We start from the raw sequence: 12,299 nt of genomic DNA, 5'->3' as shown, positions 1-12,299 counted from the left end.
AGGGCTCCACTACTCCTGTTCCTGCCTTCTGTCCCCTCAGACAAGGGCCCAGGCATGGGGACAGGAGGTGGGTGGGTGTTGATGGGGGCTACAGAGGTACTGGGAAGATCAGAATGTTCTCTGGGTTTCTGCACACCTTTCTTCTGGGCTCTTGCTGAAGACGGAGTCAGCGGGTCCCCCCCACCTCGTTCTCTGCTTTGAGGTTGGCGGGGACAGGATGGCCAAACGTGGACGGGTATAATCCCTTCTAGAGGGCATTTACGCCCTGAGAGCTGTGCTCTGCCTGGCCTCTGTTCCCCAGACTCATTCCTCACCATTCCCCACCTCACCCTCTGCCCTTCCAACCCCCTCAAAGATGCCAAGACTCTTGTGCCTCTGGGCCTCTGCACCTGCTGGGATCTCCCCGCCCTCTAGGCCCACAGGCCTCTCACACCTCCACCCTGTATCCCCAAGTCCAGGTCTGGCTAATGCCAACATGTCCTTTCCCAGTTGAGATATCACTGCCTCCAGGAAGTCTTCCATATTGGCACCCTCTCCTCATCCATGTTCCAAAACCCCTTTTCTGTGGCCATAGTATCTGACCTTCCCCCTCTGATGCCTTCATCACATAGGTCGTCATTGCTAGCTTCTCTTTTGTTGCTCTCCTTAAACCATAACTCTGGCTGGTAGGGATCTGTTGTTTTTTTTTTTTTTTTAATTTTTTAACGTTTATTTATCATGCAGAGACAGAGAGAGACAGAGCATGAGCAGGGGAGGGGCTGAGAGATGGGGAGACACAGAATCCGAAGCAGGCTCCAGGCTCCGAGCTGTCAGCACAGAGCCCGATGTGGGGCTCAAACCCACGAACTGTGAGATCGTGACCTAAGCTGAAGTCGGATGCTTAACTGACCGAGCCACCCAGGCGCCCCAATTCTAACAACTTTTTTAATGTTTTATTTAGTTTTGAGGGGGGTGAGGGGCAGAGAGAGAGGGAGACACGGCATCCGAAGCAGGCTCCAGTCTCGGAGCTGTCAGCACAGAGCCCGACACGGGGCTCAAACTCACAGACCCGGAGATCATGACCTGAGCTGAAGTCAGAGGCTCAACCGATTGAGCCACCCAAGCATCCCTATGCGTTTGCGTATTCTAGACGTTCCGTATAAATGGAGTCATACAATGTGTGGCCTTCCGTGACTGGCTTCTTTCACTTAGCACTTTACCAGGGTTCACCCATGTTGTTGCTGCCTGCATGAGCACTTTATTTCTTTTTTATGCCCAAATAATATTCCATTGTAGGAATATGTTTTATTTATCCGTTCATCTGCTCGTGGGCATCTGGAGTGTTTCCACCCTTTGGCTCTGGTGATTAGTGCTCGTTCGTGTACAAGTTTGTGTTTGAGCACCTGTTTCAGTTCCTTTGGGTATAGACGCTGGAGCAGAATTGCTGTGGCAGAGGGTGATTCTGTGTTTAGCTTTTGGAGGAATCCTCAGACTGTTGTCCGCAGCGGCTGCACTGTCTTAACATTCCTGTCGGCAGTAGACAAGGGTTCTATCCTCAACATCCCCATCTGCCCTTACTATCCACATGCTCAAAAAAATTATAGCTAACCTAGGGGGTGTGATGGGCAGGTGCACAGTTGGACCCCCAGGTCTCAGGATACTGTCGAGCAGGCACGAGGACCTCAGGAAGGATCTTCCCAAGGAACAAATCATCGTTCCCCTCAACTTGGTCCACGAAAGGCCACCTTGCACTCCATCAGACTCTCTGAGTTGCATGGGTGACTCTGAGGACGGTCACCCTCCTCCACCCTTTCCCACAGAGTTGCAGAGGCCCATCCCTTCCTGTGAGCAAGGGTAGCTCTTCCCTGGGGTCTCCAGCCTGGGTGTCTCCTCCATCCGGGGTCCCGTCCTGCAGTCGCCAAGTGGGCATCGACCTGCTGAACGTGAAATCTCAATGCTGCAAAGGTCCTGTGGTCTCTAATGTGCCTCGTGCCTGCTGAAGAGCTGGCCCAGAAAGCTGCCCTTTGTTTCCTTGGGTTTCTCTTATTGCTGCCCGAGCTGCGTGCCACAGTGCCTGTCGTCCTCACTCGGGCTCTCTGGGTGCTTTTCATCCTCTTAAAATGCTGCTCACGAGGGGCAGGTCTTTGCCTTCGAGGGCTGCTCTTTTCATGTTAAATCATCTGGAAGCAGCATGAATATCGATAGCTGTTATTGTAGAAACCTAGAACGTGACGCAGGTGTCTTTCTTCCGTTCCTGTTTTGGAGGCAGCCCTTACTAGGAAACACCTGTCACGCTCTTGCCCGTGGTGCCTGAGCTGGGGACCAGGTCACAGCCAGAGCAGTGGTTCAGGTGTCTGTTTGCAAGCAACGGAAACTAACATCAGCTGGCATAAAACCAAGAAAGGAATTTGCTGGAAGGGGGCAGGGTGGCTCCCAGACAATTGAAAGGCTGAAGATCCCACCTCAGAGGGGCTGTCGTGCCCGACTGGAGAGCAGAAGCGGATGGGCGGTCTCTGCAAGGACACCCAGTGCTAGCTGCAGGGTGGTGGGGCTGGGGGCCTCGACTGGCAATCCCACCGTCGCTGCACCCTACGTCGGAGGGCTGCCCGAAGGCCAAGTGCAGCCGTTCCTGCAGCAGGAGGGGAAGGGCACAGGCAGGCAAACACCCCTGTCGTCCTCTGCATGTGTGAGTGTTACCCAGAAATCCTTCGGCGTTTAGTCAGGACGCGTGCAGCCCTCCTGTACGACTTCTGTCAAGACACTCAGCGAGAAAGGACTTAAGGATCCTGATCCAGGGCGTCTCCTAAGGTGCTCCCTGGATGCAGGCATCAGGATGCTCCAGGAGCTCGTTCCCACGGGGGCAGAATCTCAGGGGTTGAGTGGGCTCGGAGTGCAAGCCAGACCATCTCCCTGGGCATTTTCTGCAAACTTCATCTCGGACCCAGCGTGCCCTTCAAGCTCTTTGATTCCAGGAGCAACGTGAGGGCTCCTCTCTGGTCGGAAGGATCATGTCCCAGGGATGCCCACGTCGAGGGGAACTGCGTCCAGACACAAGGGGCTATGGAGGCCGGAAGGGGGGATGGGGGAGGTGAGAGCCTAGTCAGGGCCCTTGCACTTGGGCAATCAGCCAGTCGGGCCTGTAGGGTGCAAACGCGTTGTTCTCCATTCCTGGCAAAGGCTGCAACTCTGGTGTCATTTTTGGGCTTCAGTAAACGTGGAGGCTTCTTTTCATGGGTAACAAATAAATAATATATAGCGTTTATCGGGTGAGTAAGCTTACATTTTGTCCTGGCATCTCTGAAATGTAGACGCTTGCTACCCTGCTCCGGGATGTATAGGTCAGGAAAGGGAGGCCCAGAGACCTCCAGGAACCTGCCCGCGGTCAGGCGGCTGGTGGCAGCAGAGCTGGAGGGAGTCCAGGGAACCCGGTGGCAGAGCCAGCCTCTTGACCCCATGCTGCCTCCAATTTGTTGACACAGAATTTTTACAGATGGTGAAGGATCTGCTGGTGTGGGCAATGCGGTTGTGTCAGTGTGGTTGTGTCCAATTCCATGCTATTAGGACAGCATTTGCTAAGAGCTGGGCCCTGGGGAGGCAAAGGTGGCCAAGATGCTGTCTTTGCCTTCCAGGCGTCGGTTCTGGAAAGGGCTGTAGGAAAACAAACCTGTGCTGAAGGGACAACACAACGCATGAGTGTTTTCAGCCAGGGGCCCTTTCTGTGTGTTGTAGAGCAGTGGCGGACAGGAGTGGAATCAAGGAGGGCCCTAGGGAGGAGGTGACCATTGAGCTGGGCCTTGATTGATGCGTGGGAGATCAGCAGGTGGACGGGTTGGAGGAGGAGTGCCGGTGCCTGAATCGTGAGTACTCCAGGCCCTGTGGGCCAGGGGATGTTGCCTGGGGAGAGGGAGGTGGGAAGCGGGGTGGGGGAGGGTTGGAGATGGAAGGGCTTGGATGCTGGAGACGAGATGGAAAAGTTAGGCCACATTCCTAGGCAGTGTTCCTCAGCCTGTGTATTCCTTTTCAAGGACCACCATAACGAGTTACCGGCACTTTGGTGGCTTAAGCAATACGGTTTTATTATCTTACGAGTTCTAGATGTCGGAATCCAGAATGGGTTTCACTGGGCTGAAATCAGGTGTGCACAGGGCTGCTGCATGCCTTCTGGAGGCCCCAGGGGAGGGTCTGTTTTCTTCTCCCAGCTTCTAGAGGCTGCCCTGTGTTCCTAGCCTCCTGACACCTTCCGCCATGTTCAAAGCCAGCAGGAGCTGTGGGTCCTCTTCAGACTGCTTCTCTCATTCTTTCTTCCACTTTTAAGGACTGTTGTGATTGTGTTGGGTGCGCCCGATAATCCAGGACAACTTCCCTGTTTTAAGATTAGCTGATGAGCAACACTGATTCCGTCAGCAGCTTTAACTCCCTCTGTCATGGACCTTAACATAGTCACAGGTGCTGGGGACCCCAGTGTGAACATGGTTGGGGGCCCTCGTTCCACTGTGTCTTATCATCACCGAAGGTTCTTAAGCTGAGGAGTAACATGTCAGCATTTGAGAAAGATGATCGTGGATGCAAGTTTGCAAAGAGAATCGTGGAATTGCTGTCTTCCGCCGAAGACAACGATTCGTTTTTATTTTACAGTCTTATTTTAATACCACCTTATGATATCTACAGAAAAATGCGGAATGGCAAATTTAGAAGTGTATGTTGTGATGTTTACTTACCTGTGCTCTGCCCATATGATTCATATTTTGCTTCAGTCTGCAGAGGATTTGATGTAACTTCCAGAAACGCAAGTAATGCATGATGTTGGAATCAGTAGTTGCGGGAAATACAAGGGGACATTGTAAGTAGGAGAAGCATGAAGCTAGAGAGTCAGTTCATTGCTGACTGAGGTGGTTCATGAACTTGGCCGCAAGCATCCTGGCCCACAGAGCAGAGAGAGAAGCAGGGTTCGTGACACAGCCTATCAGTAAGATAAATACAGGTGACATTTACCACCTGTAGCCGATGCCCAGCCTCTTCTGGGGCTGACATACGAGAAGATTTTCTGTTGCAGGGGTCCTCGCGAGCAACAGCGTTGGTTGTTGCAAACTTTGTCCTTGGGAAAAAGCGCTCTTGGACCCTATAATGACCTTTGTATGAACACCAGTTTTGCACAGCGTCCCTTAACGCAAGCAGATGACGAATACCAAAGCATCTTTCTGCGAGAGATACCACGAAGGGGGTGGGGGTGGGAGTGTTTCACTTATCTCTTGCTGCATTAAAACACCCCAGACTTGGGGCACCTGGGTGGCTCAGATTGTGAAGCATCTGACTTCAGCTCAGGTCATGATCTCACGGTTCATGGGTTCGAGCCCTGCGTCCAGCTCTGTGCTGGCAGCTCGGAGCCTGGAGCCTGCTTCGGAGTCTGTGTTTGTGTGTGTGTGTGTGTGTGTGTGTGTGTGTGTCTCCCCCTCCTCCTTCCCCACTTGTGTTCTTGTCTCTCTGCCTCTCTCTCTCTCTCTCAAAAATAAATAAACATTAAAAAATAATAAACAAAAGACACCCCAGTCTTCGTGACTTGACACGACAACCACAATTTGTTATCTCTCCGTGTTGATCGGGTGCAGCTGGGCAGTGGCGATGTCGTGTCCGCTGGGGCTGCGTCATCCGGGAGCTTGGCTGGGGCCAGAGCCTCCAACGTGGCTTCCTCACGCGGCTGCTGGTGGCGCTGGCTGTCAGCTGGGGGCTCAGCTGGGCTCTTGGCTTGGATGGCTCGGTTCTCGTAACACGGCAGCTGGCTCCCAGGAGAACCATTCTAAGAGGGAAGGGAAAGCTGTAGACATCTTGGAATGTGGGGACCGCTCAAAGCCCAGCCTCGGAAGTTAGATAAGGTCACTTCCATCACGTCCTATTTGTCAGAACAGATCCTAAGGCCAGCCCAGTTCCAAGGGAACGGGAATTTGACTTCCCCTCTTGACGGGAGAACTAGCAACAAATATGTGGCCATTTTTAATCCACTGCAGGGGCCCAGACAATGGCCAGGTGTGCAGGTCCCCGATCAGCTTGACTTGACGTGGGAGTAAAATTTGGAAAAGCTTGAGGCGTGGATGGGCTGCCTCGTCCTCTCTTTCCCGCATTCCCCACAAATCTCGGTTACCGAAAACGGGGCTCCTTGTAAGAAGCAGAGAGGGGAGAGGCCAGAGTGTCTCCCAGCCAGGAAGTGGACCGTAGAATTCTGTGTGGCAGATGAAAGGAAGAGCTCGCGTTTCAAGAGCCACGCCCCAGGATACTTTTCTCCCCGTCCCTGTCATCCTCGTCGCCAGGGCGGGTTTTAGTTTCGCGGGCCACAGAAATGTTGCTCATCCCACAAAATTGGGTCTAGTGAATCCTAAAGATGCCACGTGATGTTGCTGGTGCTGCTGCATGGTGTTAACGGGGGCGTGGCTTTCCACACTCTCCCGCGTGATCCTAAGTTAGGGTTGGTCGAGGAACATTCGTGCGAGACCGGAAGGTGGCGACGAGGAAGCTAACTCCGTGTTTTGATATTTGACCGCTGACAGTTTCTGAGCCTCGCCCCTGCCTCACCCTCTGCTCCACATCAGGGCGAGCTGATGAGAAAGTCAGGTGCCCCCTCCTAGTGGTGCTGGTGGGAGATCAGAGCCACAAAAGCCCTTGCCTTGCTCAGGAACCCTCAGGTTGGCCCCACCCCAAGCCCCGGGCCAGCCTCCCTTCCTGGTTCTCCCAAACCATGTCGGCCACCTCCCCTAGAGAGACCTCTGTGGTGTGAGTCATCGGGCTTTCCGTGTCCCCTTGGTGTGAATGTGGCATCATCAGTCTTGACATCTGAACCAAACCCGGGGGCGGGGGCCCATCTGCCTCTGCAGGTGACCGTAGCAGGGAGAAGTGAAGTCTCTGCTCGGTGACGGCCAGGAGTCGCAGCAGGGAGGCACGGCGGGTGCCGGCTGCTCCTTGCTTTCCCCGCCCTATTCCAGCTCTTTCCGCCCCCCACGACTGCTGGCCCTGCTGGCAAATAGCCACCCATAACGGAGGCGGCACCCTCCACGGCTTCTCTGCTTGCTCTCCAGACCTTCATCGCCCTCTCCTGGCGGCTGGCCGTACCCGGCTTCAGGGGCACTGGGGTGCTCACGCGTGACCTCTTCTTTGCACGCGTGGACAGAGGAGGCCCCGCTGTCCCTTCGTCTTCCTATAAGGATTCTGATCCCACCACGGAGGTTCTCCTCCCGGGACCTCATCTAGACCTAATTCCCTCTCAAAGACCCCACCCGCAAAAACCATCACGTTGGGGTGGCTTCAGCATGTGAGTTTTGGGGGGCCACAAATATCAGTCTGTAACGGCTCCTTGCAGCAAGACGGGGGGGGATCTGAGGGCAGTTGCTGTATCATGGCCAAGCATGGAGGTCTCAATTTAGTTTTTATTTAACACTCGGAAGCACTGCATTCCGATGGGACTGTTGTGCATTTTAACTCTTGGTCACATCCACAGCCTGGCAACATGTGGGTGGAATAGATTCAAAACAGCATAATTTGGGACTTCAAGGCGAGAGAAAAATCAATTCTGTCTTGTGGAAAACAGAATAAACTCATTTCTTTTAGTATCTCGTGGAGCCTTCAGGCGTTCATATTCACGCATTTTATCAACTTGTGATATCTCCCAGCCAAGAGCGTCATTAGCATTTCCAAATCATCAGTGGCCTTCTCATATGTGATTTGTTTTCGGTGGGTCTTGAAAACACTGATATTCTTATATTTGTTTGTGTGTTTTCGTTTGTTTTTCCCTGATTTACAAAAGCACAACATATCACTTTTTACAAAATTGGGGAAATGACATGAAAGTATAAAGAAGAAACTTAAGGGGTACCTGGGTGGCTCAGTCGGCTAAGCATCTGACTTCAGCTCAGGTCACGATCTCACGGTTTGTGAGTTCAAGCCCCTCATCAGGCTCTGTGCTGACAGCTCGGACCCTGGAGCCTGCTTCGGATTCTGTGTCTCCCTCTCTCTCTGCCTCTCCCCTGTTCCCCCTGTCTCTCACAAATAAATAAATATTTTTAAAAAAATTTAAAACAAAATAAAAAAAGAAGAAACTTAAATCACCAATAGTGTCACTTAAAGATAACCACAAGATGTTCCTTCAAATTTCTCAGGGTGTTTGAAATAGGCATGCCTCACTTTCTGAAAAAGCTGGTTTTTAAAAAATCCCCACATACATGTGAATTGGTGAACTTGAGAGGAGAAAGGACCTTCAAGGACATCTTGTCTCAGGCCCTGATTGTGTGGCTGGGTAAACTGAGGCACCCACTCAGGAGTGCACAGCTTTCTGCACTATGTCTGAATTCCACAAGTTGTGCCACTCCCACATTCTTTTCTCAGTATTTTCAGAATCCTACATCCTGGTAATCACTTTCCCTAATAGTCAAGTACCTTGCACTAAAATGAAAACATTTGCTCATGGACTTCCCCCATTTCTGTGAGGCTCCCCTCCCCCCATCTTGTTCACGTCCCCAGCAGCCAGTGGGGACTGAGTTAGGGAATGATGTGTCTGTAACTCCCTCAATCTCCTGCATGGATCTATTCATAAATTCCAAATTATGAAATGAGTCAAACAAATCGTATAGTCCTAGGATTCTCATTTTTTAACTTGTTATTTTGAATATTTTTGAGCATACAGAAGGGTTGCAAAGATAGTAGAGGGTCCCTTTGACCCAGCTTCGCCTGGTGTTACCGTCTTATAAAACCACAGAACGTTTGTTGAAACTAAGACGTTAGCATTGGTCCAATGCTGTTAACCAAACTATGGGCTTATCTGGGTTTCCTTGGATTTTCCACTAATGTCCTTTCTGTTCTAGGATCTAATCAAGGATCTCAGGTGCCATTGAGCCCTTATGTCTCAGCCTTCTCCAATCTGTGACACTTCCTCAGTCTTCCCTTGACTTTCACAATCTCGATACTTTTGAGGAGTAATGATCCTTCATATTGTGGAATGTCCCTTCGCTGGAGTTTCTCTGATGTTCTCTCCCTATTCGGTTGAAGTTACGGGTTTGGGGTGCAAACACCACAAAGGTGATGTGCCCTCCTTGTCACAGCATATTAGGGGGCACCTGACACAACATGACTCATCACTGGCCATGTTGACCTTGATCTTTGGTTGAGTTGGTGTCTCCCAGTGGGGCCACTCTACAGTCACCATTTTCCCTTTTCATGTTCTGTTGGTAAAGGATTCTCATCTTCAGGCTTGCACTGATTGGCTAAGGACCCACCTAACTTCCTCCTCGCTTCCCCCTCCTTGGTGAAGTCAGTCCCTGGGCAGGCGCCTGGCAGTGGTTCTCGGCGCTGGCTGGCTGCACACCTGGGGATACCTGGGTCCTTTGTGAGAGCGGTGGTTCTCAAAGGGTGGTTCCAGGGGGAGCCGCGGTGCCACCTGGGATCTTGTTAGAAATGCAGATTCTTAGGCTACCCCCCCCCCCCCAGACCTGCAGACTTTGGAAACTCTGGGGGTGGGGGCCTGGATTTGAAGAAGGTCTCCAGGGGATGCTGGAGCACACTGTTGAGAACCATGGTAGAGTGTCTGATGTAATTGGTCGGGGCCGTGGCCTGATCGTTGGGAGTTTTTCAAAACTTCTCAGGTGATTCCAGTGTGCAGCCAAGATTGAGAGTTGTTGCTGGAGCCGTGTGCAGATTTTAGGGCCTCCTGCAGGCTACTCTTCATGTGAATAATGGCTTTTTCTATTGTTTATGGCAGATTTTTCTTCATCTTTCTAATCTGTATTATAAAGGAGTAGAAATGTAATTTCCCAGTTAGCTTATATTTTACATGAAAAATGGCTAGCTTGAATCAGACAAAAGGAAAGACATCTTTCAAAGGGTAATGACCCCTGTTTATTCAAATGGCAGCTTTCCAGTTTCATTGCAAGAGGAGGGAACAATTCATTTCTCCTAAATTGGTTTGCTTCAGGGTATCCTCCCCCCTACAAAGGAACACTTCTGAGAAAACCGCCTGGTTGGGTAGAACGGCGACGGCCCTTCTCGGGCCCCCGTGGACCTTAGATCGCTTCGTTCATGGTGTGACTGAGGACGAAGAGCTTTGCAAGCTTTGTCGGCAGATCTGAGATTCCAAGTAGAGATCCTAGGAAGGCAGACACCTCCAGCAGTGTGCAAACCACAGAGAAGCACGGTACCGCTTTGCAGTTGACAGGTCAAATGTCGTCCTTGCCGGCCTCGGGGAGGCTTTCCCAGCCCCAGCACAGCCGACACGTGGGGCGGGATAATCCTCGTCACGGGGGCTGTTCTGCGCATTGCTGGAGGTGTAGTTGTATCCGTGGCCTCTACCCGCCAGATGCCACGTCACGTCCTCCCATTGTGACAGCCGCAAATGTCCCCACACATGGCCACCTGTTCCCCAGGAGCAGGAAGGACAGAATGGTCCCCAGGCGTGAACCGCTGGTCTTAGGAGACAGAGGTCGCAGGGATTTAGCCAACTACCAGCCCAGCAGCTTCGGTGGCCCTGCCAGTAAGCTCTTCTCTATCTCTGGCCCCCTCCCAGCCTGGCCCTGCTGGCTCTGCCCTCGGAGCGGCCCCCGCTTCTGTCGTCAAGCCCACCCCGCTCAGACTCCACCTCTGCCTGTTTGACTCTTGATGTGGTCTCGGCAGCAGCCCCGGGTGCTCTCTGACCAGGTCCTCTGCGACTGTAAGGGACAGCCCGATGGCCTCAACAGTCTGTGGGTGGACTTTAAGCCTGAGGCTTCTGGAACTCGGAGGACACTAGAAACCCAGACGTGGGGGCCCGGAGGAGCCCACCAACCACCCCCACGGTTGAGCGTGGCACAAGGTCTTTTACATTCACTTACCACGTCTCCCACTTACTGCCTGCTTCCCCCCAGGGACGGGTTTTTCTCCCTTTGTATAAATATTTGTGTTGCCTCTTTTTGAAGAGGGGTCCCTTTTATTAGACTCAGCAGAGTACTTTCTGCTCTTTCGTGCAGAAAGAAATAAGATCTTTCGTGCTCAAAACAATTCCAAAGACCATATCCCTCATTTGTCCTGGTCTCTACCTCCCCCAGTGACTCTGATACTGCTGGACCAGTGGCCCCTGGCCCCCGCCAGTTGATTCAGCACAGAGAGTATGCGTCCTTCAACGGACTGGGTAGAGGGTTTCAGTCTTGCCCATCAGGGCGGGAGCACATTTTCTCTTCTGGAAATTTCGCATCCGGAAGGAAGAAGGCTTTTCCCAAGAGGGAATGCCCGGGGCTTCATCCTTGCAGGAGTGAGGGGGGCAAGACATCAGGTACCTCTGAAGCTTGGCTTTGATCGCCTCCAGTGTTGCTCTGGAGGATAAGCGGGAGCCCTCCCTGCTCTGATCTCTGAAGGCTTCGAGAGACTGTAACTCATAGGACCAGATGTCTGCCAAGGGCGGGATTCTGGCAGGGGCCTCCCAAAGGCTGACCACACTTGACGGGTTGATTGGAGTGGCTGGTGTGATATCCACACCCTCTTGAGAGCAGTTGCTCGGGTCATGCGGGGATGGAGTGAGAAAAAGGTACGCGGCATGTGGGCCCCTCGACATCTACGTTCTCTCTTCTCTGAAGGGTTAGGGCACAGGATTGGGGCATCGCCAACCCCCATTTGCTTTGGGTGAGAGGGTTTCGGCTTCTCACTTTATTTGAATGCGGGTGAGAGCAAAAGGTGAACGCAGGGAAATTAAGTGCTGAAACATTCATTCAGCACAGGAGGGAGAAACCAGGGTGAATAAGAGTGTTTTCTGCTCTTCTGTCTAGACTCGGAATGGCAACAAATAGATTTAACTTCCCATTTAAATGATTTAAACTTCCCATTTCTGGCCCACCAGCTGTGTCTGCCTGGGGGTGCCATTGGCGATTGTAAGGCTGTGTCCAGGGTCAGTAGAACCTATGCCTTGATTGACTCAAAAGGTCTCAAAAGGTCCTCAAGGGAGGTGGTAGAATACGGCAGGTGGGACCGAAATAGCCACAGAACAAAACAAATAAAATGCGTTTAAAGAGAGCTTGCAGAATCAGAGGCTTGAGTGAGAGAGAGCAAGCGCTGAGTGTGGGAATCACTGAGGGTTTCGTTTAGGGTAACGCCTTACTTTCTACCTCATGTGTTTGTAAAGGTAATTTGCAATGCGAGTTAGTGCGTCCAGAGTCCGTGATGATGTTTCATTCCCCAGTGATGTACCGACAGGCAGCTCTGTTTCTACCAGGCGTTCATGTCTGAGGAAGCATAAGCTAGAAGCCTTGGAGGGAAGAAACCATGTGGCTTATTGGGCAGAGGAAGAATGGCCCCGGGCTCGGCTGTGGCCCACACTCACA

At 52.1% G+C, this 12,299-nt stretch overlaps 1 protein-coding gene across 1 annotated transcript in view; it reads left to right on the top strand.

The window, feature by feature from the left end:
• Window positions 1–3,781: 3,781 nt before the first annotated feature.
• CD2H10orf90 (chromosome D2 C10orf90 homolog) overlaps window positions 3,782–12,299 on the top strand; it is a gene marked incomplete at its 5' end in the record, with an annotated part of 242,596 nt that continues 234,078 nt past the window's right edge. The window contains one exon of the mRNA XM_042907809.1: window positions 3,782–3,836. Within this exon, the coding sequence (XP_042763743.1) occupies window positions 3,782–3,836 (55 nt within the window). The remainder of the gene's footprint in view (window positions 3,837–12,299) is intronic.

This window comes from Panthera leo, chromosome D2, assembly GCF_018350215.1.
Source record: "Panthera leo isolate Ple1 chromosome D2, P.leo_Ple1_pat1.1, whole genome shotgun sequence".
Lineage (NCBI taxonomy): Eukaryota > Metazoa > Chordata > Mammalia > Carnivora > Felidae > Panthera > Panthera leo.
The sequence above is the reverse complement of the archived record's forward strand: the minus strand, read 5'-3'. Positions and strand labels throughout refer to the sequence as shown.